At 55.6% G+C, this 25,916-nt stretch overlaps 1 protein-coding gene across 5 annotated transcripts; it reads right to left on the reverse strand.

The window, feature by feature from the left end:
* Positions 1 to 1,201: 1,201 nt before the first annotated feature.
* Positions 1,202 to 24,244, reverse strand: ARHGEF10L (Rho guanine nucleotide exchange factor 10 like). 5 transcript variants are annotated; one of them, XM_075773630.1, is made up of 29 exons: positions 24,225 to 24,244; positions 18,804 to 18,888; positions 18,365 to 18,532; positions 18,239 to 18,266; positions 17,418 to 17,503; positions 17,200 to 17,283; positions 16,759 to 16,934; positions 16,197 to 16,313; positions 15,224 to 15,332; positions 14,756 to 14,842; positions 13,678 to 13,784; positions 13,349 to 13,426; positions 13,078 to 13,257; positions 12,747 to 12,863; positions 12,544 to 12,636; positions 12,093 to 12,266; positions 11,283 to 11,428; positions 10,480 to 10,664; positions 10,267 to 10,382; positions 9,959 to 10,086; positions 9,767 to 9,867; positions 8,736 to 8,857; positions 8,358 to 8,444; positions 8,012 to 8,241; positions 7,755 to 7,909; positions 5,966 to 6,111; positions 4,267 to 4,441; positions 2,381 to 2,503; positions 1,202 to 2,257 (listed from the first exon to the last, which is right to left on the reverse strand). In XM_075773630.1, the coding sequence occupies exons 2-29, from the start codon at positions 18,838 to 18,840 to the stop codon at positions 1,773 to 1,775; spliced, it is 3,840 nt and encodes a 1,279-aa protein (XP_075629745.1). In that variant the 5' UTR covers positions 18,841 to 18,888; positions 24,225 to 24,244; the 3' UTR covers positions 1,202 to 1,772. The 5 variants fall into 5 exon arrangements, with proteins under 5 accessions (XP_075629745.1, XP_075629744.1, XP_075629747.1 ...); XM_075773629.1 differs by lacking the exon at positions 24,225 to 24,244 and adding an exon at positions 23,478 to 23,733; XM_075773632.1 differs by lacking the exons at positions 16,197 to 16,313; positions 24,225 to 24,244 and adding an exon at positions 23,478 to 23,733.
* Positions 24,245 to 25,916: the final 1,672 nt, after the last annotated feature.

The raw sequence follows: 25,916 nt of genomic DNA on the forward strand, positions 1-25,916 counted from the left end.
CCTTTCAGGGGCACAACACCCACCGTTAGCAGGAAGCTGGAGAAACATCTTCATTAGCTACAGAACATTAATTTGGGATGAGGGGGAAAAAAAAAAAAATAAATTCCAAGGTGGTAGAGCAGCCTCCCGGTGCTGTCGGGCCATGCGTGGGGGGAAAACATCTGCAGCAGCATCTCCTCCGGGCTTCGAAAGCAGCAGCACGGCTTGATGTAGCATCCTCATTTTGGGGTATTTTAAATGAAATCGTAGCTCAGATGGCTGGTGAGCCCATAGGGATGGCGTCTGGGGTCCCACAAATTGTTTTTATAACATCCCGTTGCTAAATGAAGCGCAAACTCCATGGTTGGCATTACATACAGCATTGCAATAATTTTATTTTTTGTTTTTTTAACTGTGTGGTTGCAATCACATAGCACGGGAACTCCCTACCACGCCATGGAGTGATATCCCTTGAGAACCAGCTGCTTTCCCGCACATCAACCCTAAAGGCAGCAAAACTGCAAAGGAAAATAGGAAAAATGGGTGGAAAAAGCCACGAGCTCCTTGAAACCCTTCCCATCGGCATCACCGATACTGTCGAGGATGCTCGTGATCCTTCGGCTGCGGCACGCTGCACGGCTGGTCCGGACACTTGGCAACCCTTGTGTCATGCAACTAAGATGGGGAGAAAACTTCATCAGAAAAGACTTTAAGGGCAAAGAAAGAAAAAAACCCAGCAAAGCACATTTGATGGCTAATTAGAAAAATACTCAGAAATCGGCGCGAGGCGGATAATCTTCGCTCCGTGGCAGCAGGAGCCACGCCGTCCCATTTCAAGGTTGAACGGTCGAGAATATCAATCTGATAATTGTAATGCTACAAATGAAAATCAAATTGAAGCCGGTTAGAGAATCACATTATAAATTGATTTAGTCCTCGGACAAGTTTCCACCTCCCTGGCCCCTGGTTTCTCCATCGAGGATGGAGAGAACTTTGGGTACCAGAGATGCAGGTGATGGACTCCATCCTTCTGCCCATCTTCCCTCCATCCTGCACCATTTTGGGGCGGAGGAAGAGAATTTGGGGGTTTTCTAATGATTTTTGAGCATGTGCAGCTCCAAGGGGGTGTATTAACTCCTTGGGACGCTGCCACCGAAGCAAGGGAAAGAAAAAATATTTGCACGAGCCAAGCCCAGTTACAAAATACTGCAAGGAAACACGCTGATTCCTACAGGATTTATTTCCACGCTCCCAAAATTTCCTTTCCTCCGGAAACCGTGCATACTCAGCTCCCCAAAACAGGGAATTTTTGTACCAAATATCCCCGATTCACAGTCAAAAAAAATGGTTATTTCACCAAAACCCCCATTTCGGCGCAGCCGGCACCCGCTGAGCGCTCCCCACTGCTATTTCTGCATCTCCAAGTGCCCCAATATATACAGATTCTTTCTTTATACAGGTAATAATATACATCATATTTATATATATATAATTTTTATATATATATAGATATTCACACACAGACACACAGACTCCTTCGGCCGAAGAGCCGGCACCTCCAAAGCCCGCAGGGAGGTCACCGCTCCCGCCGTTAAAAACTCCCTTCTCCCCATGCATGAAGCTGGTGGGGTTTTTTGGGGGGGGGGAAAAAAAGCCCATTTTTCAGTTTTTGTCCTCCTTAAAAAAAAAAAAAAAAAAAAAAAAAATAGCGACGCACCCAGGGCAGGACCATTCCCGGCAGCTTTTGGGTGGCTTTTTGAGGTAGGTGCCAGGTGGGTGGTGGTCCCAGGGTGCTATAGCATCAGCGGGACCTGCCAGATGAGCAGGGTGCTGTCAGCGTCGCCACCCCGGCGCGGCGATTCGGCGTTGAAGTTACGGTAACCCCGTCCCCCCGAAACGATGGCCACCGAGGAGATCTCTTTGCGTGGGGCGTCACGGGCGCAGGGGCGGCTCCGCACCCAGACGTCGGGGTCGTCGGCCATCTCGTAGATGGAACCGTCCTCCTCGGTGTGCGCCGGCGTGCCACCGACCGGCGCTTCCCGCACCGATAGCAGCTGCCCGGGGAGGTGGGAGGTGGATCGGAGGCGATATTGCAATAAAATCCCTTTTTTTCTCATTTCTCGAGGCGGGGGGCCATCCAGCTCGGGGGGTTTCTCTTCTTCACCTTCCTCTTCCTCCTCCTGGTCACCCTTCAGCACGTCGGGGGCCAGGGTGCTCAACGCCACCGCCAAAAACGCCACGGGGCCGCCGTGCCCGTTGAGGGACACCATGCCTTTCCCTGCCAAAAAAAAAAACCCCAAAACAAAAAAAAAAAAAAGAAATGAGGGGTTTTGCTAAAAACGAGCCCAAACATAAGGCTGCATCCTGGCAGGGAGGGGTTTTTTTTTTTTTGGGTGCTCACCGGTGATTTTGGGGATGCCCTCCAAGCGGGGCACGGGGAGCAGCACGATGATGCCCTGGTCGGTGCCCACCCAGAGCGAACCCTGGCAGATGAGGAGGCTGGTGACACGGACGTGTTTTTGACCTGCAAGAGGGGGGGGAAAAAAAGAGGGGGGGAAAAAAAAAAAAAAAGGCAAAGGATGATTTTGCAGCAGCATCTTCCCAGATAACCCAGCAGCAGTGGATTTTTCATGGGGAACACACTCCAGAAGCCCCAAAAAACCAAGCAGCACCTTTCCACGAAGGTCTCCATGCCAGGGAGAGCGCTACAAATATAAATAAATAAAAAGAAGAGGGGGGAAAAAAAAAAAGTGAGCCTTCTAATGGCAAATGAATATTTTATCACCGGGACTTAGCGCTGCGTGGCGTCGGACTCGGCGAAGCAATATATCTGCGGAGATGTAACTCCAGTTTCTCCAGGAGGACTTTATTAATGGCCTGTCGAGTTAAAAAGGATGAGGGAGCGCAAGTTCAAAAACGCATTAATACCCAACGCTCGCTCGCCCAGGAAGAAAAGGAAGTGATAAATATTTTAACGTGCCCTGAAAAAAAAAAAAAGAAAAAGTGCCTTACGTGAGTATCGTGCTTATAACTAATTACGCAATTACGTCGCTCAGTTGCTGGAACAAGGGGAGAGACAACGGTGCGAGCCCCAGGGTGCTGAGCCGGATGGGTGGACGCGGCTGGGAGATGGTGCTGGGGGGGGTAAGCTGGGGAGAACGGGGTGCACGGGGCAATGGCAGGGGGGTGCGTGCACGGGTGCAAGGATGGGGTGCAAGGATGCACGCACGGGGGTGAAGATGGGTGCAAGGATGGGGTGCAAGGATGGGGTGCAAGGATGGGGTGCAAGGATGCACGCACGGGGGTGAAGATGGGTGCAAGGATGGGGTGCAAGGATGGGGTGCAAGGATGCACGCACGGGGGTGAAGATGGGTGCAAGGATGCACGCACGGGCGCAAAGTGGGATGCACGGGTGCACACAAGGATGCACACGGGTGCAAGGATGGGGTGCAAGGATGCACACATGGGCACAAAGTGGGATGCACGGGTGCACATGGGTGCAAGGATGGGGTGCAAGGATGCACACACAGGGGTGAAGATGGGTGCAAGGATGCACTCATGGGCACAAAGTGGGATGCATGGGTGCACACAAGGATGCACGTGGGTGCAAGGATGGGGTGCAAGGATGGGGTGCAAGGATGCACACGTGGGCACAAAGTGGGATGCACGGGTGCACATGGGTGCAAGGATGGGGTGCAAAGATGCACCAGTCAGAGATGGGGATGGGGGTGCACGCCCAGTGCAAAGATGGGGTGTGTGGACGTATGCAAGGATGCGCACAGATGCAAAGACGAGTTGAAGGATGGGGTGCGTGGATGCGTGCAGAGGTGCAAGCACGGGGTGCACAGAGGTGCAAGGGTGGGATGTGTGGATGCACGCACAGGTGCAAAGGTGGGTGCAAGGACGGGCTGCGCAGATGCAGAGATGGGATGCACGGATTCATGCACGGATGCAAAGACGGGGTGAGCGGATGCACGTACACGTGCAAGGACGGAGAGCAGGGATAAGGCGGCCGCACGGGAGCGGAGGTGCAAAGGTGGGACGCGTGGATGCACGCACGGGTGCAAAGATGCCACCAGCTCCATCTCCGCAGTCAGCGAGGGGAAACCCGAGAGGTCCAAGCTCAAACCTTTACGCCATCAGCCAGATAAATTCCTCGCGCGGGTTCTCTGCGAATCAGCTCGGCCACAAAGCAAAGCAACGCGTCTATGGGGCCACGCCCCAGCTTGCCCGTTAATTGCAATTAAGAGCCGGGGGGGGGGTGGGTGGGGGGAAAGGGGAGCTCACCCGGCAGGACGAAGGTGGTCTTGGTGGCGATGTTGATCTCTTGCAGATGCTCCAGTGTCTCGGTGTGGAAGAGGCGGATGGAGGAGCCCGAGGAAAAGGCCATCCAGACCCCGCTGCCCGCCTTGATCATGTGCGTGACGCTGGCCTCCGCGTCCGGGTGGGCCTCGAAGGTTTGCTGCCGAGAGGGGGAAATGCAAAAAGGAGATCAGAGGGTTGCTCCCTAAAATCTCCGCTGGCTCGGGCTCTCTGCGGGAGCTGCGGCAGAGGTGCACGAGGAGGGGACCAGGGTGACCTCGAGGTCCCATCCGTCCCCCGCCAGCTCCAGCTTGGGCAGAGGACCCCAAAAACCAACCCATCATCAAACCCTTCTTGGGGTTTTGGGTTGGGGTTGTTTGGGGTTTTTTGGATGATAACACAGCCTTTGCCACCCCTCCAGGGTTTTGTTGTTTGGGGTTTTTTTAAAAGATCTGTTTGCTACACTGGATGCATCTGCAAAACCCATCTGAAGAAGGAATGAGATCTTCCTGCTCCTCTCCTACCCCCAAAACCAGTAATTAAAGGCTCAGCCCCCCCTGCAAGAGCGATTTGGGGATCACGGATCGGTCCAGCTGCTTCCCAAGCTCCCCGTCAGAGCATTTCCCTGTCAGACACAGGATGCAAACTGCAGGAAAAAACACCTTTTTCCATCAAAAATCACCCCTGCTGCAGATTTCCCAAAACAAAACCCTCATATTAGCATCGAAGAATTAACTCACTGGGGCAGAAACCTGCACGCAGCAACTTCGCCTTCATTTCTCCTATGGCTTTGAAACCTTTTTTTTTTTTTTTAAACTTAAAAATTTGATTTATATATTAAAAAAAAAAAAAAAAGAAAAAGGGAGCAGGTATTGATCCCCTTCCCAGAGAGGACCAGCATAGAGCATCCCCCAAAAAAACTCACACAAAATGGGGGGCAAACAGAGACTTTGTGGTGATGTCCCCCTTGTTCCCCACCCCAGGTGAGATTTACTCCCCGACAGTTTATTCCCGAGACGCCGATCCCATCCAGGCAGACCCAAGACCCTGTTACACAGCTCTCCATCAAATACTATTTACACCATCCCCCAGTATCCCCCTCCCTTAATTTTTTTTTTTTTTTCCCCTCCCCCATCACTTTTCTTCTGCAAAAATTCCCACCCGGCTCCTGTCATAAATAAAATCGGAGACTGAAAACGAATCCAGTCCCCGATGCATTATTCATCCCCGGCACTGCCGTTAGGCTGGATTTACGACAGCTAATACATGCAAACTAAGTTTGAGCACTAAATGTGAAAATTAAAGGCGGGAGAAAGGGTGAGGGGTTGGGTTTTTTTGTTTTTTTAAAGAAAAAAGCAACTATTCAGCATTCCCTGTTCATGCGGCTGCAGGAGATGTTTCAGCATCCTCCTCCTTGTGACCCAACGTCGGAGGGAAGGCACCCAAAAGCGATGAAAAAAGCACCCAAAAGCGATGAAAAAAGCACCCAAAAGCCATGAAAAAAGCACCCAAAAGCCATGAAAAAAAGCAGCAATAAAAGGTTGCTTGGGGCGTCATGCAGGCAGGGATGCGCCCATCCACCTGCATCCTTTGGAGCTCAAATCCACCCCCCGCCCCGAAGCCACCTCCGCGTCCCCCCCAACGGCTGCGGCACGGGAAGGGGGGTCCCGGCGCTGGTCCCTACCTGGGCGCGGAGGCTGGTGGCATCGAGGACGGTGACCTGGTTGGCGCAGCTGGCCCAGAGGGTCTCATCCAGCGTCAGGAGGGCTCGTACGGGGCCGGTACCCACGGCCAGGCGGGTGGGCTGCTCCGCCGGCTCCCACAGCCCCCCTGCAGCGGAGATGTGGGGTGCGGGGGTTGGAAGGTTGGGGGGGGGGGGGGAGACAAGAAGATGCTCCGTTAAAAAAAGGAAAAGCGGCATTTGATAAGAGCTGAAAGCACCCCGAACGGCTGCCGGGGGCAGCTGCAAACCCCTTGTGTCCCCAGCGTCACCTCGGGTGCCCCTGAGCATCTTCACGCCACAACCAAAAGGACGGGGGGAGCCTTCGCCCCCGCGCAAACGGCTTTTTAGCAGCAAACAACTGGCCACCTGCAACACTCGGGCACGTTCCTTGCTGGAAAAAGCCAAAAATGCTCCCCCTTTTTTTTTTCTTTTTTTTTCTTTTTTTTCTTTTTTCTTTTTTTTTCCTTTTTTTTCTTTTTTCCTTTTCTTTTTTCCTTTTCTTTTTTCCTTTTCTTTTTTCCTTTTCTTTTTTCCTTTTCTTTTTTCCTTTTCTTTTTTCTGAGATTTATTTGCTCTTGAAGCCACACTCCAGAGCCGAGTCATCCGGGGCCGATCTGGAGTGTCTCTGTGAACAGCATCCAATCTGGATTTGGATGAATTCACCCCCAGCAGCGCCTGAGCAGCTTCAACAGATAATTGCTCTCCTTTTCTTATTCCCAATGCAATTTTTTTATTTTTTTATTTTTAAATAAAACCACAAGATCCAAGGGATAAAAGGGCCCTTTGGACGCTCAGACCTCTGCTCCCATCAGCAGGAGTTTCAAACCGAGCCGTCTTTTAGTAAATCCTAATTTCCCCCTGTAAAAAACGAACTATTATTTCAGGAAAGCTTTTTCCTTCCAAAAAAATGAGGATAAGATTAAAAACTCCCACCCCGCAGCCCTGCCAGCGGCTTGCTACCTTCGACGTCCATTTATACAATCGAGATTAAATTAAAGCCACTTTATTAATTGGCTTGCCCGCTTGCTACGAGGTGGGAAAGAGGATGCGCAGCACCCCGAAATGCAATTTAAATGGCTTTACTAGCTCGGGGCTGGCCTGAGCGCTGCTCGCTGCGGGTTATCTCAGAGGAAATGAGGGGGTTTTGTCCAAAAATAGGCCAATGCAGCGCATTATCGGAGGCTCTTTCCTACCCTCTAGCGATGAAGGAAAGGTATTTAACAGCCCAGGCGAGGAGTCCTCCGGGGAGGAAGGCTCTCAGCAAGCCGCAGCCTTGGGCCGAGCTGGAACCGGGGAAAATAAACCCAAAAATTAAGCTAATAAAGGAGAGGGCTTTTGCGTGGATGGGGCTTGGAGGGGGTCAGCTCCAAAAAGTTGATTTATTCGAAGGCAAAAGCTCGGAGTCCTCGTGCACCCCGGCGCTGGACCCTTCCCGCAGCCCCCGAGCGTGACCACCCCCCAAGCAAACTCTTTGCTGCGGTATCAGCCCCTCCCCAGGACTGTTTTCCACATGTTTTCCCCCAAAACGAGCCCCTCTCGCATTCATCCTGGCAACGTAAAATAGCGTCTTCCCCCGTCCCGGGCTGCAAGGGGAGGAACGAAATAGTGGGGGGGAGGGAAAGAAAAATGGAGATTTATCACCATTTCAGCAGCCAGCGTATCTCGCTGGCGGGAAGAACCCCCTGCTCCGTGTTTTTTAGGGTGTCCCACCAAAAAACCTGTCCCAAAGCAGGCGCGGGGGTGCCCTCACCGTTGCTCCTGGGGTAGGCGGCCACGGTCCCATCCTGCAACCCCGCGAAGAGGTACTCCGGGCTGTGCTTCAGGCAGAGGACGGGTTGCATGCCCGGGCTTTTGCAGGACAACAAGCACTGCGTCCCCGTGTCCACGCTGCCGTAGACCACGATGCTGGGGAGGGAACGGGGAGGAGATGCAGGAGATCCCGCCGGTCCTCCAGGTTTTGGTGCTGGCGATTGCACGGAAGGATGGAGGAGGAAGACGCGGGCTCACCTGCCGTCCCGTAATCCCAAGCAGACGGTGGGATGAGGGGATGCGGGGGGCTGTTCGGCGGTCGGTCGGGGTTCCTGGCTGCCTGCTGGTTCCCCCTCGCCCGCCTCGGGGATGTACTCCATGCACAGCACCGGGGAAGCCACCGGGAAGGATTTCACTGTCCGCGGCACGGCGCGGTTGAGGGAGAAGATCTCCACCTGCCCCCCTGCGCCTTCCTGGCCCCCCCCAACCTGCGGGGACCAGAAAATGGGTGTCAGCACCAGCTACGAGCACTGGAGAGGGGGTCTGCAGCCGGCGTGACCCAAACCTGGAGGGTTTCACCCCGTTTCGGGGTCGTTTTGCTCACCCAGAGGTAGCCCTGCGGCAGCGAGGTGCTGACGGTGGAGAAGCCCAGCAGCGAGGACTGCACAGGGTTGTGCACCGCGGCGCCAAGCTGCGGGAAAGACCGGGGGTACAACACCCCCAAATTACCCCAACGTGTGCGAGGTATCCCCCCCCCCCCCCCAAAAAAAAAAAAAAAAAAAATCAGGATTTATCCAAAGCCCAGCTTGTATTTTCAGTTTTCCAGGACGGATTGCACCAATTTCTACCTTCGCAACCAGCCCGGTGAGCCCATCCACCCCACCCACCGCGGGGTTCCCGTCTTTATTCCCCCGAAAAAGAGGGACGTAAAGGGGAAGGAGGTATTGGGGGAGTTGGAGAAGAGGTTGGCCATCGCTCCTACCTGCAGATCGAGGGCCTTGGAGGAGAAGGCGGGCATGTGGCAGGAAAGGATGGGGCACCAGAAAGGAGCTTTGCTCTTCTTGTCTTCGTCGGGACAGAGCCAGCCCGGCTGGTTCTCCTCCCCTGCGATGAGCAGAGGAGATCGAGGACGGCCAAGACATCCCCCAGCATCTCTCCGTCCCCAACGAGACCCCAAAATTAGTAATTTTGGGGCGCGGTGCTCATCTCCAACCCCAAACCGCCGTCATCTGCAGACTTTGGGTACGTCTCACCCCTTTCCTCCAAACTATCGCACCCCACCGCAGCACGTGGCCACACGACCGCCTCGAGTGGCGGCAAGAAAAAAAGCCCCCAAACCCAAATAGTTTATATATAAAGGGGGGGGAAAAAAAATAAAATACATCCTAATGTGTTTCTTCACATTAGGCTTTAATGTGTTTTCATTTCTAACTCATGGATATAGGATTATCCCCTAGGCATCCCAGATTAAAAAAAAAAACAACCCAAACCAGCCACATAAACTGTTAAAAACAAGAGAATCAAAAATCGTTCCAGCCTGGGGAGATCTGAGCACTCCAATAGGATTTCATATTTTTTTTTTTTTTACTTTCTTCCATTAAACTTTTTTTTTTTTTTCCCCCTGCAGCAGCTGGTGGCTTTAAATAGGAACAGGGACAGGGAAGTGGCAGCAGGGCCAGCTCCTCCCTTGCTTATTCATCCCGTTTAATGGAAAACGGGTCAGCACCGACACCGTCGGCACGAGAGGCAACGGAAATCCAAAGCCACACGGCACCGTCCCAGAGATGCCACGCAAGAGCAGCGAAACACAAAGCTTTTTGAGCCAGAATTACCAATTCCCATCATTTCCAGAGTGCAAACCCCCAGAATGTTCTCCATCCCCTTCCTCTGCGCTTTTTCTCCTGCCCCGTTTCATGTCGTGATGCTCTGAGCAACGCAAATCCCCCCTCTGCTCCCAAATTTGGCTTTTCAAAGCAAGGGTGGTGGCAACCAACGTGCCGCGGGGCTACTCACGCAGTCCTATCTTGGCCAAGTGCAGGCGGTTCACCCAGGAGATCTTGCTCAGGGGGTTTGGGGTGATGAAGACCACCATGACGCTGATGGGGCGGCCAGACCTGCGCAGGGAAAGCATCGCCAGGTCCATCTTCAGCCTCCTCCTCCTCCTCCCTGGGGTGGGAAGAGCCCACCCATGACCTGCAAACTCACTTGTCCGGCTTCCCAGGCAGCAGGAGACGGAGGCGGCACTTGTTGGCGGAGTGGATCTCCTCCTCCTTCACCTTCATCATCCTCTGCAGGGCCAGGCACCAGTCCTGGGCCACCGTCATGTTCAGGTTCTGGGGAGGAAAGTCGTAGATCATGGAAGCGACTCCAAAACAAGCCTGAATCGTCCCCAAAGTTCCCCCGTGGGGCTCTGGAGGATGAGGTGTCCGGCCGTCCCCAAGGAACCCAAGCAAAGCGCCCGAGCTCGGTTCCACCCAAATCCTACGTCTGCCCATGCTTTGGTACGTAGGTACCTGGTAGGTGCCATGCAAGGTGCTGATGAGAAGGGTGATCTGCTCCACCACCGCCAGGTCCTTCTGCAGGTCCTGCAGCTCCTGGAAGAGCCGCGGTGGCCCCAGGTAGACTTTATCTTGGGTGGAGAAATGGAGAAACGAGGTCCATGGAGGATGCTCCATCCCACCCCCACCGAAACCAGCTCAACACGGGATGGAGGGACGGGTGCTCACTGTGTGAAGCCTGCCCGGCTGGCACGTGCTTCTTGGCGCCGGCGTTGTGGATGACGATGTTGTCCTTGTCGTAGGCGCCGCTCTCCTGCCCCACCTCCACCACCTGTACCTGCGGGAGGGCCGTGCTCCACTTCACCACGTATTTGGGACCCAAGGGCACCAGGCTGCTAATTTCCAGCTGGCCTCTGCCGAGGGAGGATGCAAAAAAAAATCGCCGTAAATAAATCAGCGGGCGCGAGGGCTCGCCCTGCACCCTCTTGCAAAACGCGTTTCGCACGCCCAGCCCCGTTTGCACACACACACACACACCCCCCGCCACCCCCATCGTGCACCAGTGCATGCCTGCACCCCCAAACACGGGGCACGCAACCACAGCACCCCACACTCGGCACCTACCCTGGGTTCACCGGCCTGGAAGAGGGGAGAAACGGTTACTAACGAGGTACGATGGGAAGCTCAAGGAGGTTTTGGGGTTTGGTTTGGGGTTTTTTTTTTCCCCTTCGCGGCACCAATCTCCACCAAGCCCAGAGGGTCCCAGCAGGCTCCCAGCCCCCGCACCGACCCGGGGACCCCACAGCACCAGGGGACGGAGGTTTTGCAGGGAGACATGCCAAAAGCGGGGGGCAAAGCAACCCCAAACCGGGTGGGTTCCCCCTTCCCAAACGAGGTGGGGCGGTTTTAAAAGCTTTTGGGGTAGAGCTAGCAAAACCCACTGAGCCCAAAATCCAGGCGGGGAAGGGGGAAGGTCGTCACGTCGATGCTCCGCAAAGTAATTTTGGGGGTCTGGGGCCGCCGGCACGTACTTGAAGTTGATGTTGGCGCAGACCAGCATGTCGTTGAGGAGGAAAACCTTCCGTTCCTTCGACTTGATGAGCTGCCCCCGGTCGCCGTACACCGTCTCCGTCAGCGTCTCGCAGAGCAGGAGCTGCCGCTGCCCCGAGCTCAGCAGCTGCAGAAAGGACGGAGCGGGGATGGGGGCTCGGCCTGGGGGCTCTCGCAAACCTCCTGCCCCAAAAGGTGGGTTGCTCTTCCCTTATCCCAAGGGGTTTGCTCCAGCCGGGAGCACCGACGGCCCCCAGCTCGCCGTGCAACGTGCTCCGAGGCCGCACGACGCAAAACCCCTTTGCACCCCGTATGTCCAACCACCCGGAGAGCGGAGCCCTCAAAGACCAGCGCGCCCTTTTACAGCCCCTTTTTTGGGGAGGGGGGGGCGTCTCTTCACCCCCCGGCCCTAAATCGTGATCCCAAGGCTGGGCTGGCGGGTGCCCCGCTGCGGTTTTTGCCACCACGGCTGGTCCCAGCCCAGGATGTGTCACAACAGCTTTATTTAGGGAGGTTTTGGGTGTGGGGTTTTGTTTTTTTTTCCACCAACGGTTGCAAAATCAGGCAGACGAGACAAAGCGGCTCATCCTTGTTTTCCCCAGGAGGGGAGTTTCCCCGTGCCACCCTCAAGATTTACTTTTGCCCAACATCCTTTTGGAGAAAAAAAAAAAAAAAAAAAAGGGAATTCTGGCTTCCCGAAACCCTCGACGCGGAGAGGAAGGTGGAAGCTCAACCACCAGCTCCAGACCCCACCCGTCACGAGGATGAGGAGGTGAGGCTGAAGGACCCACCTTGTTGAGGCTGCTGCGGTCGCTGATGCTCTTGCTGAGCTGCTGGATTTCGGCGACTTGGTCGGCCAAGCGCTTCTGTTCGTTGAGTTTCTCCGCCAACGTCTCCAGCTCGGTGAGGGCCAGCTGGAGGGACAGGCGGTCTGCGTGGCCCTTGGGGGTGTTTTTCAACATGTCCTGGGGTGGGGGAAAAGATGGGGGACAAAAGCCACCCCCCCAAAAAAAAATTTAAAAAAAAAAAAAATCAGTCCCGTTGGGGTTGCTACGATTGGAAGCGCTTTCAGTGCCTCCAAAATCAAAGCTTGGAAGATGATTTTGGGGGAATGTCCCCAAAGCTGCAACCAAGCTGCCAACCCAAATCCGTGTTCCTTGCTAAACCCTTTCCCGCAGCACCCAGGCTGGAAAAAAAAATAGGGTGCAAAGCAAGGTGGGTGCTGGTACCCCTCACCCGTACCTGCAGGAGCAGGATGAACTGGGGGAACCGCTGGATGGGCTTCACCATCAGCCCGTAGAGCGTGACCCGGTCAGCGCTGGCCATCTGCCTCTTCTGCAGCGGGGAAAAATAAAAAAAACCAAAACAAAACAAACAGAAAAGAGGAGTTTGCACCCATAACGGTGACCGGCAGCCCCGTGCACCTGCGTTTGGGTCCTGCTGACCTTGAGGAAGTCGAGGAAGGCAGGTTTGGTGAGACAAGCCTTCTTGATGAGGGACATGGCAGTGGTGAAGTTGTTGACGTAGTCGCTGTAGACGTCCAGCACCATCGACTTGGAGAACTGGGGAGAAGACGGGAGGAGAGCCACGATGGCGTGGGGATCCCCCAAAAAAAGGGGGGGTCGGCAAAGCATGGGGGTGCTCGTGTATTTTTGGAGCGACGCTGAGGATGCTGGTGGTACCCCAGGTTGGGGCTGCACCACTGAAATCCTCCAACCATCGCTGAGAGGGGTCCGGGGGGAGGTTTGCCAGCCATCCGCCGACTTTTCCTCCTACCGAGGCCACGAAGAGGTCCCCGATCTTCTCCGCCGAGTCCCACTCGGCCACGCGGGAGGCGAGGGCGATCTGGAACATGGAGTGGCACTGCAGGATCTCCTTCAGACGAAAAAACACCACCTGGCACTTCCTAGCACTCAGCACCTTCGGCTCCATCTCCATCAGCGGGTTCCTGTAATCCTGGGGGAGATGCTGGCGCATCAGCATCCCTGCGTCCCTGCGCTCCCCACTAGACACCCCCCCCCCCCCAAAAAAAAGGGGGGTTCCCCACCTGCAGGATGCGTTTCAGGGAGTCCACGTAACTCCGCTCGCTCTGCACGATGGAGCCCAGGATGTGCCGCCGTACCACCTGCAACGATGCCGGGGCTCAGCCGCCCTCCCCATCCGTCCCGTCCCCCTTCCCCAAAAACCCAGGACTGGGGGGGCTGGGTGGGCAACGCGGGCACAGCGTGCTGCAGAAGTGCTGACGCGGTGGTTTCGCTTTCTGCTGACTCGTCCTTTCCCTGATTGCTCAATCACGGGACCAAGGGGAAGCCGTGTTTCCCCCAAACCCCCCCCCCAAATCCTCCCCCCCCCCCCCCCAAACCCCCCCACATGGACCTGCTGTGGGCTCAGCCCCTCGGGCATGGGGCCCAGCTCCGGTGGTGGGTGCTTCATGTCAGAGACCGTGACCTCCAGGAAACCCGTGTCCTCCTCCTCCGAGTCCCCTGCAGGGAACCAAAAAAAAAAAAAAACCACCAAAAAAAACAACGACATGCCAAATAAAATGGTCAAATTTTAGACTTTTATTGGTCTAATTCTTTAGACCCCTCAGCTGCTCGGCTGGGATGCTGCGGGGGCTGCGTTGGGGTTCGTGGCTGCCCGCGAAAACGGAGCCCGACGTCCTCCAGCATCGCGTGCCTGTCCCCCGGCTCCGGCCACTGTCACCGGACACCGGCATGAGTCAGGCTGCGAGCGGGGACCCAGCCAGGTCCCCACGGGGAGGGGACAACAAACAGGGTCCCTTGTCCCCAAAAATCCACCCACTGGTTGAAGGAGGTGGGGGGGGGGGGGATCCCCTCCTGTTCTCGCTCCAAGGGTGGGTGCGAAGAGGGAAAATGGGGGGAAAAAACAGGAGCTTAGAGCAGCACGCGGAGAAAGCGAGGGAGGCGAGAGGCGAGCGCCCGCTGCCCGGCATGGCGATCCCTTACCCGAGGCCGAAGCAGCGGAGGAGGAGGAGGGCGAGCGAGCCAAGGCGGCGTTGCAACGCGGGGACGGCCGCTTCTTCCACATGGCCGCAACGCCCCGCTACGGCCACCCCGGCCCCATCCCCGGCGCCTATAAATAACCGGTACCGGGGAGGACCGGCCGGGCTGGAGGGGAGGGCGCTGGCAGCTGGGTGACCTTTTTCCTTCCCTAATTATGGCAGGGAGGATCGCCGCCCTCGGCTGCCGGCTCCTCGAGATCCTTGTCCCATGCCCGCGGGGGTGGGATGCTCTCCAGCAGCTGGGGTGGGGGGGACGGGACGAGATGCTCTCCAGCATCCCACCCTGGGCACGGGGGACCCCGAAAGCATTTAAGCCCCCCAACCCCAGCGAGGTTAAGCCACGTCGGGGACGTGCAGCGAGGTTGGGACACACACGCCGGATCCCCCGGGGAGCCCCCGGCCGAGCCACGAGGCCGTCCGTCGGGATCCTACCTCCCCCGTGATGCTCCAGGGAGACCCTCGAGCTCCGGCGGGCAGGCGGCTGCTTTTCCGCCTCCCTCCTCCTCTGTTCCCCATCCCCTACGTGACAGCGGGAGGGTTAGGAAAACACCACCCCCCCCCCCCCCCAAAAAAAAAAAAAAAAAAATTAAAAATCGGTATTTAAGGGCAAATCTTGCCCTGTGTCCAAGGGGGGCACCCATGGGTGCTGGCACGGTGGGGGTCACCCATAAGGACATGGGTGCTTGGAGCAAGGAGCGAGTCAAACCGACCGAGCTTGCGCAGGGATGCAAAGAGAGGAAAAAAAGTCAAACAAGAGCTTAAAATGCAGAAAATAAATCAGCAAAAGGAAAAGCTGAAAGCCATAAGGATTCATAATGATTTTTAAAATAAAAAAAAAATACCCTTAGAAAGGCCTTGTTTTGGGCTCTCAAAAGCAAGGGCGGTGGTTTCCCCGCTTACCCGGCGCTTCTTTCCGGTGCAGGAACGTCACCTTCCTCATCACCGCGATCTTGGTCTTCTCCAAGCCGTCCTTGGTGCCGCTTTTGGCTGCCTTCATCAGCTGGGTCATCTGGGCGGGGAGGGACGAGAGGGAACCGGGGGGCTCGAGGCAGCGCCGGGACCCCATTTCGGGCGGTACCATCCCCTGGGGGGACATCCCTTCCCAGCAGCGGCCCCATTTTCCCACGTTAGCCGACAGGGAGGAAGAGGAGGCGCGCGGCCGAGGAAGAAGGATGCTCCAGCATCTCTCTTCCCCCCCCCCGCCTCCAACCGCGGGGACACGGCTTCGTGCGAAGCAGGCGCGAGCAAAGCGGGAGCGTGCAGCGAAAGCAAAAAGAGGAGGGAGGGGAGGGAGGCACGAGCGCGTCCGTCCCCCTCCTCAGGGGTGAGAGCGAAGGCTTGGGGGGGGGTGGTGGCCTTTCACACCTCGAATCGCAGCGTTTTTAGCCCAAGCTGCCATCGGCGTCACCTTCCCAGCCCAAACTGGCCGTAAAAAAGCCGATCCGGACGGTCCCCGGGGGGGGGGGGCTGCGAAAGGCTTTGCGCTCAGTTTCTACACCTCCCAAGAATCTCCTTCCCCACCTGATTTCCACCCCGTATCGGGGTGGGGGGGAAAAAAACCTTCTCAGATCCATCTATCCCACGGGTGACTTTGCTTCATCCGAACGCCCCTTAAAAAAACCAAACAAACAAAAAAAAAAAACCCAAAAAACACCCAAAAGCGAATGGTTTGGGCAGCTGGAGGACAGATGGACGTGAGAGGCAGCTTTGCGGTGCTTAACTCAATTTTTTAGGTTTGGTTTTGTTTTTTTTTTCCTCTTTCTCATCTGGGGGATAAAATGGGATGAATTCAGGCTGGATAAACTCCAGGAGGGTTCCCCCTTCCCTGGGAAATTTGGGGGATAAGGGACGAGGGATGGAGGAGGGACAGTACCTTCCAATCGTACTTCTGCTTCAGCTCCTGCATGTCTCTCCCCCCAACTCTTAAAGCCAGGATGTCCCTCTTAGTCCTGGCGTATCTCTCCTTTAGTCTATTCAGGTCTGGAGAAAGCTGAGCCCAAAGCAAGGAGAAGGCAGAGAAGGCGAGAGAAGGCAGAGAAGAGATCCAGGTAAGCAGCCACAAAAAAAAAAAAAAAAAAAAAAGGAGGAGAAATCATCCCAAAGCAGCACAGCATCTTCCCAAAATCCGACTTTCCTCGAGCGGGGAGGGGAGCAAGCGTGGGGAAAAGCAGCAGCCACGCTCCAGCGATGCCAAAATGCAAAAGGAAAAGGGGGGGGGGGGGGGGGGAAAGGAGGAAGAAAAAAGAAAGAAAAGAAACTCCTGAAGTTTTGGGCTGGCTTTGCACCGGGTCACCCCGGGAATCGCAGCGTCCTCTGCTTCACCGTCTGCAGGAGCAGCTGGGCTTGATGCTCTGGTGCCTTTATACAAGCAAACCCAGGGAAAAAGAAAAGAAAATAATAATAATTTAAAAAAAATAAATAAATTCAAGCGTTACCTTGGGCTGGAAGGATGCCCGGTGCTTGGCCGGCTCAGCCTCGGGCTTGGTTTCCTCGCCCGAATCCTCGCTGTAGCTCTCGAACTCGCTGGAGCTCCAGCCCAAATCCTCGCCCGCCCGCGGCCCCTCGCCGCGCTGCACCTCCTCGTAGATCAGGCTGCGCTCCGTCCCCGGGCCTGGCAACCAAAAACCGGCTCCTTTTCCTTCCAGAAAGGCAAACCCCCCTCCCCAGGGACCCGCAGGAGATGCCCCAAATCCTCAGGGTCTTGCAGCCCCTCTGGGAACACATCTGCCTTCATCCCTCCCAAATCCCAGTGGTTTTCCCAGGATTATCCCCACTCCGCACCCTTCCCGGAGCGTGCCTCAGTTTGCCTGGCTGGAAAATGGGCACATGGTCCCCAGGGAACCCCACGGGGGGGGTGGGGGAAGTTCTGTCCCTACCGTCCTGCTCGGCGTCGAGGTTTTCACAGGGCACATCATCGTAGATCACATCGTCCTCCACCGCCGGGAACTCGAAGCGCTCACCTTTGGGGGGGACAAACCCCCACCCCAGGATCTCGGGTCAGCACCCGAGGATCAGGCCAGGGTGCAGAACTCCCGCCCAAGCCTCGGCGGGGGTTTTGGGGGGGTTTTTTTCCCCCCTCAATGTTTTAACCCACCTCTGCGGCTGCTTTTCCTCTTCCAGGTCTGGGCACCGATGTGGGGGTCACCACCAGCCTCCCCATTGCTCACCCCCACCGGCAGCCTGCAGGGAAGGGGGTCGGGAAGCACCCTGGGGTGCCAACCCCCCTGGATCGGGTGCACCCAGACCCCTCACCCCCCCATCACCCCCCCTGCCCGTTACAGGGGTTCACAAGCACGGGATGAAGCTTGCAGCGTGTCCCCCCATCACACGTCTGCCTCTTCGTGGATTTAGGGGGACCCAGGTTTTAGGGTCACAATGCAAAAGACCCCAAAATGGCTTTTTTTAGCCTCAGATTGCTGGCTGGTGGAGGGCAGGACGATGCACCGGCATCAGGGAGCACGGGGAGAGGGTCCCCGTCCCTGGTGGGGGTCCTGCCCCTCTCGCTGCACCCCGTGTGTGCTCCGCGGGGGGCGGGGGGCACGACAAGCCCTCCTTGCAGCCAAATTTGCATCTCTTCCCCCCAAACCTGCAGCTGGGGGCGAACACCAGCTGCCTTCAAACAGCCATCCCAGGGCGGGAGGAAGCCCCCGCCATCCGGCTAACCACAGAACCCCGATGGTACCCGAAGCCCCCCCAGACCCCAGGGTTGCAGGGTGCACCCCAAAACCCCAGGGCTCTCCCGCTTGTGGCCCCTTTCACAAGCAATGGGGAGACTTTGGGGAAACTGAGGCACGGCGCCAGGCTGCAACACGCCAAATGGGGGGGGGGGGAACGACAACGTGCAAACCCCAAAGCTGTGTTTTCCCCTTTGGGGCACTCCAAATCCCCCCCAAATCCCCCCAAAACCCCACATACCCTTCCTGGGTCTCCGGCACCAGCCCGTCTGCAGAGAGGAAAAGCAAAGAGAATGGGCGCTGGCACCCAGGCGTGCAAAGGGGACACGCTGGGGACACTGGGGACCCCCCCGCCCGCCCCCCTCACCGACGCCGGAGCTGGCAGCACGCTGCCTGCGAGGAGGGGCCCGAAGCACCGCTTCCGAGTCTTCTTCCTCCTCCTCCTCTTCCTCGCTGTCCTCAAAGTCGAAGGCTTCGCCGAGGTCCTCCTCCCCGTGGGGCAGGGGGCTGGGGGTCTCCGGGACGAGACGGTCACCTGGGAGCAGAAATGGTGTCACTCGGCGTCCCCCCCCACCATGGCACTGTGTACCCCAGCGAGGAGGGATGGGGGGGGGAGAGCATCACCCCCCCAAAAACCGCAACCCGCAACAGCCCTCCGCGTTTTCACCACCCCGAGAGGCTCCGACGGGGATGTGTAGGATGCCCCCGAGGTGATGGCACCCCCCTTGCTGCCCAAGGCTGGGTGTTCCTCCCCCCCCCCGCCCCCCAAAAAAAAAGGAACCCCAGCTCGGGAGGGGTGACAGTACCTACTGCGGGGTGGGGGGGCAGCTCAGACGATGCCATGGCACGGGGGGGCTGGATGCTCTGCCTGGGCCCTTCCCCGAGGCTTTCCTGCAGGGGAGAAGGAGAAACGGGTTGAGAGGGGCGATCAGCCCCCCCCCCCCCAAAAATCCATCCCTGGGAGAGGAGGCGACATGGGAAACCCCCAGGTGTGATGGATCCAGCTCCGGCTGCGGCAAAACCTCGCAAGGAAGCGGGAAAGCTGCTCCCGGGTCCCAGTTTGAACGGCGGATCCACCCCGTGCACGGCAGATCCAGTTTGTGCACGGCAGATCCAGTTTGTGCACGGCAGATCCAGCTCCGAGCACCAAGCCTGAAGGTCTCGGAGGGTGGGAAGCGCCAAGCATCCTCCTTGCAATCGATGGTTCATCCGCTCCGGTAACCGGAGACACGCGGCACGACACCCCGAAAGGTCACCAAGAGGAAGAGGAAGGACGGAGCGAGGACCCCCGCGCCCGAGGGACGACGCGACGGAGAGAAACGACGCCTGAGAGGCTGCAAAGAGCGAAACGGGGCCAAACTCCGCTAATTCGGTCTATTTGTTCTCCTCGCGCCAAAACCCCTTTGAGCTGCAGCGCGGCGTGGGCACGATTGCCCCACGTGGGTTTGCATCGAGCCGTACAGCTCCAGGGCCGGACATATACATACAGACATATATATACACACACACACGTAGGTCTAGAGCGCAGCAGGAGGGAGCCGAGGTCTGCGACCACCTCCCGCATTCCCATTTACCCCTGAAAAACGAGCTCTCACCCCGCGCGATCGCGGCACGCGCGCAGGCAACGCTGCACACCCGCCAGGCTGCAAAGTGCTCGGCACCCCCAACCCCGTCCCGCTGCAAACCGTGCCCCCCCCCCCCCCCAAAAAAAAACCATCGAGCTAAACCCCATCCCACCCTTCCCCAGCCCTAAAACCCCCAAAAATACAGATAAAACTCCTCTTGCCCTCCTTGAGCCGCATTACCGCCGCAATAACCCTCTTCCAGGCGCTTTTGCGACGAGCCCGTTGCCTCCATGAACACATCGATAGGGATTTATTCGGGAAGAGGAACCGGGAATGCTGCTTTTCCCTCCTCCTTGAACTCTTTTCCCGACCCTCGGAACGGAAAGCAGTTGGCAGCCGAGGCTGCTCTCACGTATCACCCGACCCGCTTCCCATCGGCACGGGAGCAGGCGATTCCCTTCTCTCCCCGCTTTCGCAAGCTCCGGGTTTTATCCCTACGGATGCGATGCCAACCGAGCCATAAATCCACGATAAACCGGCGACGGAGCCAAGGGACCACGAGGGAAAAAAAAACCAAACAACAAAACGTATTTCTGCGGTGATGCCTCCAAAAAATAAAAAATAATAAAAAAAAGGAAAGCGAGGAGAAAATGCCACCACCTGGGTAAAGCAAACCCAGCAGAGGGACGCCGATGGTTTTATCCAGAAACCAGTTTGCTTACTGGTTTGCTTCGCCCTTCCAGTAACCCAACGGCTTCTGCATTTGGAGAAGGGAGTGGGAGGACGATGCACAGCCGGGCCCTGCGGCTCGGTCCCGATTTTATCCCGCTAGCGGGGCAGGAGAAGGTCACTTCCCGTTTTGACAGTTGACATAAGCTCCGTCAGCCCGATTTGTCCCAGGGCTGCTTATTTTTCTGGCTGCGAGCACGTCTGCCGCCGAGGAGAATTACCAACTCTCCAAAACAACCCGCCCCGATCTTTAACTGGATATAGCTAAAGTTAAAAAAAAAAAAAAAAAAAAATTAAAAAAAAAAAAAAGGGTTATTTTGTCTAATTTTTCATAGCAAAACTGCTGTCAGGGGTAGGAACATCCCAGGAGCAAAACGCATCCCATGGGATGGAGGAAAAGCTGGTGGGGACGAGCTGCCCCAAAAAGGGGACGCGGAATAATCCAAGGAGGACGTGGAGACGCCGTAGAATCCAAGGCGGCTGTAGGGATACGGTATGGCCCTTGGAAATTCGGATTTAAAGCCCCCACGAGCTGCTGGGTCCTCACCCCGCTGCCAGCAAACGGCATCACGACCCGCGGTTCAGCCCCGTCTCCCTCCCAACCCGGGCGGGGAGGAAAAATAAATAGAGCTAGATCTAAATAAAGGCAGAAAAGCAGGACCATCTGCTAAACCCAGCCCGACCCTTCGCCTAGCAAGCTGGCAACTATTTTGGCTTTATTTTGTTTATTTTTAGCCGCGGCGACGGAGCGACAGGTCCCAGCTGGAGGGGACGGCTGCCAGCCCCGGGGGACTGGTCCCCAGTTAAAGCATCCCCCGCCCCATCCCGCCGACCCCCTTTTCCTTCAATACGGGGGGTTGCAAAATGAAAAAAAAAAAATTTAAAAAAAAAATAAATAAAAATCCATAATATCACAGCAGGGATGCAGCCAGGATTTACCCTGGGAATCCCTCCTGCTCCTCTCCGCATCCCCGCCACGTTAATCCCTCCTTATAAATAACCCCGGCGCTATTTATAAGGGATGGGGAGGGGTTAGAAATAAGAATTAGCTTTTGTCTCCCAAGAGTTTCCTCCGACTCCTTATTAATTCCTCCAGCCGACGGTTCCGCATCCCAACCGCGGTTTCAAAGCTTATTGCCCCACCCGGGGGCTTTTCCACCATCACCTTGGCCAAAAAAAAATAGAATTAATTCAGATTATTTCCAGCGCGCGGGACACCAGGGAGAACGGCGCGGTTCCCGGAGCAAAGCAGGGATGTTTTTCCCCCCCAAATCCTCGTCCTCTAAAATAAGAATTAAAAAAAAAAACAAACCAGCAAATACTTGCTGCAAGGTAAGACTTTTTTTTTTCCCCCCAGCCCTAATTGGGCTGGTGCAGGATGTTATCGGTGTTTTTCCCAATTTTCCAAGGAATTCTCTGCGTAGGTTTGAAGGTGATGGTGCAGGAATGAGGGCTCCGGTGAAGAAAAATTATCCCACGTCTTCAAAATTCCCCCCAAATTGGGTGTTTCGATGCGGTTGAGGTTGGTGGAGGTGGCTCGGCGAGCGGTGGGAACGAAACGATAGCAAAAAGATGGAGGTTCCCCCTAAAAAAACCTCAAAATAGGGATTTTTGCCCCCCCCAAAAAATTTAAAAATGGGTTTTCCCAGAAAAGAAATCCATGAAAATTCAAATTCTAGGCAATTTTGTGATGATTTTTTTTGATAGAAACCCTTGCCAGAAAGCTCTTCCTGAACAGGGCATTTCCCTCTTTCACCTCGCAACGGCTCTTCTGGGCAAATATCCCACAAATATTCCAGCTAAAAACCCAAGACCTGGAAAACTGCCGCCCTTTTCCTTTTGATTTTCCTTTTCAACATCGCCGACGAACTGGAAAAAATCCATCCCTTGTCCAGCTCGCGCCGTGAGAAGTGCAAATGGAGAGGGGGAAAGGGGAAAAAAAAATCAGTAAAAAAAATCAGAATTATAGCACTTAGATTTTAAAAAAAAAATTAAAAAAGCTGTTTTGCAAAGATTTCTTGCAGAGAGACCCAAAACGTGATGAAAAAGCCTTATTTATTGCCAAAAACCTCCTCAATTTGACACTTGTCCCAATTTCGACCTTTCAACGCTTTGCAAAGCAATTGCAAAGTTCACGCGCTGTGAAACTACCCCGGAAAGGAATTTTAAGGGGGAAGAATTTTAATCAGAAATAACAAGAAAAAAAGCAGGAAAAAATGGGTTGGTTTTTTTTTTCCCCCCCTTATTAACCTTTCCAGCTCCAAATTCCCAACAATTTGGGGGTTTGCTTTACCACCAAACTTCACATTAAAACCTCTCCCCCCCCTTTGCAAGTGATTTGTCCTCCGGCCGATGCTCCGGGGTCACTTTATTTTGCCTGAAAATCGACCCCCCAAAAAATCCGACACCGATGAACCCGAACCCCCCCTCCCCAATATTCTTCCTTCCTCTCCCTGTTTTGCAAACACCTATTGGAGCACCCCAAAAATTACTGGGGTTTCCACCCCGCGGATGCATTAATTCACTTTTTTTTTTTTTTTTTTTTTTGGCTGGTTTTTTGGGGGTGGCAAAACTTGCTCTTTGCAACCCGGCGTCTCGCTAAAACACACTTAATGCATTAAAAAAATAAGACGGAGGCGAAAAAACCAGTTTTTCAGCCCCTTTGCAACCCTTGCAACGCGCAATGGAACCTTGCACCCCAGTGCAACCAATGTCCAAAAAAAAAAAAATGTTAAAAAATCACTAAAAAGGGGGAAAATTGCCATTATTTGCTGTCAAAATTATCCTGGAGAAAGCTCCCACCCCCCCACCACCCCCCCCTGAAATTGCAGTTTCTCGCAGGGGCTGTAAATCCCAGCCGGGAAAACCCAGGAGGGATTTGCAACCGTTGCAGAGTTTGCAAGAAAATGGGGTGAAAAAACCCAAGAACGGGTGCGGAATAAGCTTAATGCACCGACGCCCACCTCCTCCCTCCCTCCCCATTCCTGCTGGGTTGGGTTTTTTTTGCTTATATATTTAAAAGCCATTAAAAAAATAATAAATATATATATAGATATAGGAAAAGCCCCGATCGGTGGCGGCGGGGAGGGGAAAGGTGCCCTCCTCCCCCCGCGGGAGGGTGAGATAACGTATAGATATACGTTCGAGAGAGCGCGAGCTGGATTTACGGGCAGGGGGGGTGCTGACCTGGGAAGGCCGCGTCTCCTCCGGCTTTGTGTCCGCATCGGCCGAGCAGGCCCCCGGCGGGAGGGAGGATGGCGGAGGGGGTGTGGGGAAAAAAATAATTAAAAAAAAAACCCCCAAAACCCCAAACGCAAACCACACACCCACCCCAATGCGATGGGGATTAATGCCCAGGGTGGGTGACACCCCCCTCAGCCACCCCGACACCCCCCCAGCCCGGATCCCGGCGGCCGAGGGCTCGCAGCCGGATGGGAGCCGCGGTCCAGCGGCTGCACCGAGGGATGCCGGGATTTTGGGCAGCATCTCCCCCTCCCTCCTCCTCCTCCTCCTCCTCCTTCTGTTCTTCTTCTTCTTCTTCCCAGTCAACTCGGCTTTACACCCCCGGTGTTCCCAATACCCGCACGCACCCCTCCAGCAGGATTTGGCCCCCCGCTTTGCTTTTTAACCCCCCGTACGCCGGGGCGACCTGTTAACCCTCAACGGCCCCGGGGTTTGAATTTCCAAAATTTCCAGGCAAAGAGGATTTTTCTCCGGGATGTTTTACAGCCAGCGGTCCCAAAACACAGCTCCACGTCCCCCTTCAAGGGGATTTCCCCCGCACCAGCTTTTCAGGCCCTAAAACCCCCCCGAAAATTCAGTGTACAACCAAAAAAACCCAAAAAAAAAGACAAATTAAAGCAACGCAAGCCCCCCGCCACGCACGCGTTTAGTTAAATGCGATATCCTCACGACAAAGTGCCCCCGTCTCACCTATTTCATCGGCGTTCGGGGCTGGTTTTCTTGCCGGGAAGGAGTTTTCTGCCGCTGTTACCTGCCGGCACACCCCGGCTGCTGCCGCCCAGCCCTGCTGGAAAACACCCCTTGTAAACAAACTAAATAACTGCCAGGTTTATAACAGCTCCAAACCAGCTCAACAAGCTCAGCAAAAAAAAAAAAAAATAAATAAATAATAAAAAAATATATCTATATATGTCCCAGTGCCCTTCGGATGACTCGCAGGCAGCCGGAAAAAAAAAACCCCACCAGGTTTTGCTCCGGGTAATGGCACCGGTGCCCGCGGAGGTGCTGAGCCCTGCCGCGAAAACCTCGCTGCAAGAGGGACCGAGACCCAAGCGTCGCGGTGGAGAGGACTTTCTCCTCGCTGTCCCCATATTTGGAGGGAGGGGACCCTCCGCAGCCCATTTTTTGGGGGGGGTCGGGTAGCAGCAAAACCATCCCAGGGACAATCCCAGAAATTCAAGTTATTTTTCCAGTCCGTTTCCAAAATGAGATTGCATTTCAACCGGGAACCGACCCTCCGGTCCCCACCCCAGAAACCTGGCGGCAAGGACTTAAAACCCTCCGGAAGGGGCTATTGTCCCCCAAAACCAGCTCTGCAAAGGCCCTACCGAGCGAGAAGGGAGCAAAGAGCACCCATGGCACCCCCGGCACCCATGGCACCCACGGCACCCATGGCACCCCCGGCACCCACATGCCTTTGCAGAAACGCATCCGTGGGGCGCACGCAGCACCCAGCGGAGAGGTCCCGCCGCACCCACAGCCGGCTCTATACCATGCCGCCATACGTCGGCATGGATGTATAGGGAGTATCCCGGCGAGGCAGCGCCGGTGGGCCATGGCTCGGCTTGCCGGCACGGTTGCGTTGGCCAAGGGGGTTGAGCTGGCGCACACCCCGAATCGCACGCACGCGACCCCTCGCCGGGCGCCCAACGCACCCAGCGGCGTTTTGCAAACCCCGTTGCAAGGGTGCACCGACGCACCCCGGAGTATTAAGCACCCTATGGGTGTCGTTCCCCCACCCCCCAAAAAAAAAACCAACTCACCCTGTGCTCAGGAAAAATAGGAGCAACGAGGGATTTGCTCGCTCGAGGCCGGCGTGTCGGCACCGGCGGCACTGACTCAGCCGGGGCTGGGCGCCGGCGTCAGCAGGGCCGGGCTACCCTGGGGTGCTGGGTGCTGCGCCACCCCCCCAGAAAGAAATGAATGAAAAAAAGAAAAAAAAACAAAAAAAGAAAAATCGATTCAAAATTAAATATCGCCCTGCAGGTCATCTCCTTTGCAAGCCAAGGGGGCTCCTGGCTGCAGCAACCAGCCGAGAGCCCCCCCAAACCCCCCCTGCCCGGTGCAGCAGCACCCCAAACACCGGCTGGGATTAAGGATGGGGGTTTTTCCAGCTCTTTGCTCGGAAACAGTTTCACGCACCTCCCGTTCGAGCGCAGGGCAACCTCCGTTTAGCCAGAAAACCCCACAAAAATCTGTCAACTCCAGCAATGTGGTTTGAGTCACTCACAAAAAAAACCCCTGGGGGTGCTCGGTGCAGGAACGGGGGTCACCCACCGATTTAATCCCGCCTGCCAGCGGGATTTTTTTTTTTTAATTTTTTTTTTTTTTTTTTTCTTGCATGAAGAATTCAAGGATCCTTTTCCCTCCAGGAAAGGACCC

Source organism: Balearica regulorum, chromosome 21, assembly GCF_011004875.1.
Source record: "Balearica regulorum gibbericeps isolate bBalReg1 chromosome 21, bBalReg1.pri, whole genome shotgun sequence".
Lineage (NCBI taxonomy): Eukaryota > Metazoa > Chordata > Aves > Gruiformes > Gruidae > Balearica > Balearica regulorum.

Excerpts from the sequence above, each read along its gene's own strand:
- ARHGEF10L (XM_075773630.1), bottom strand. The coding sequence starts at position 18,840 with ATGGCATCGTCTGAGCTGCCCCCCCACCCCGCAGTAG. Across the intron at positions 17,504-18,238 it reads GTGCCGGAGACCCAGGAAGG|GCTGCCGGTGGGGGTGAGCA; the intron begins GTATGTGGGGTT and ends CCTTCCCTGCAG. Across the intron at positions 7,910-8,011 it reads TTGGGATTACGGGACGGCAG|CATCGTGGTCTACGGCAGCG; the intron begins GTGAGCCCGCGT and ends TTCCCTCCCCAG.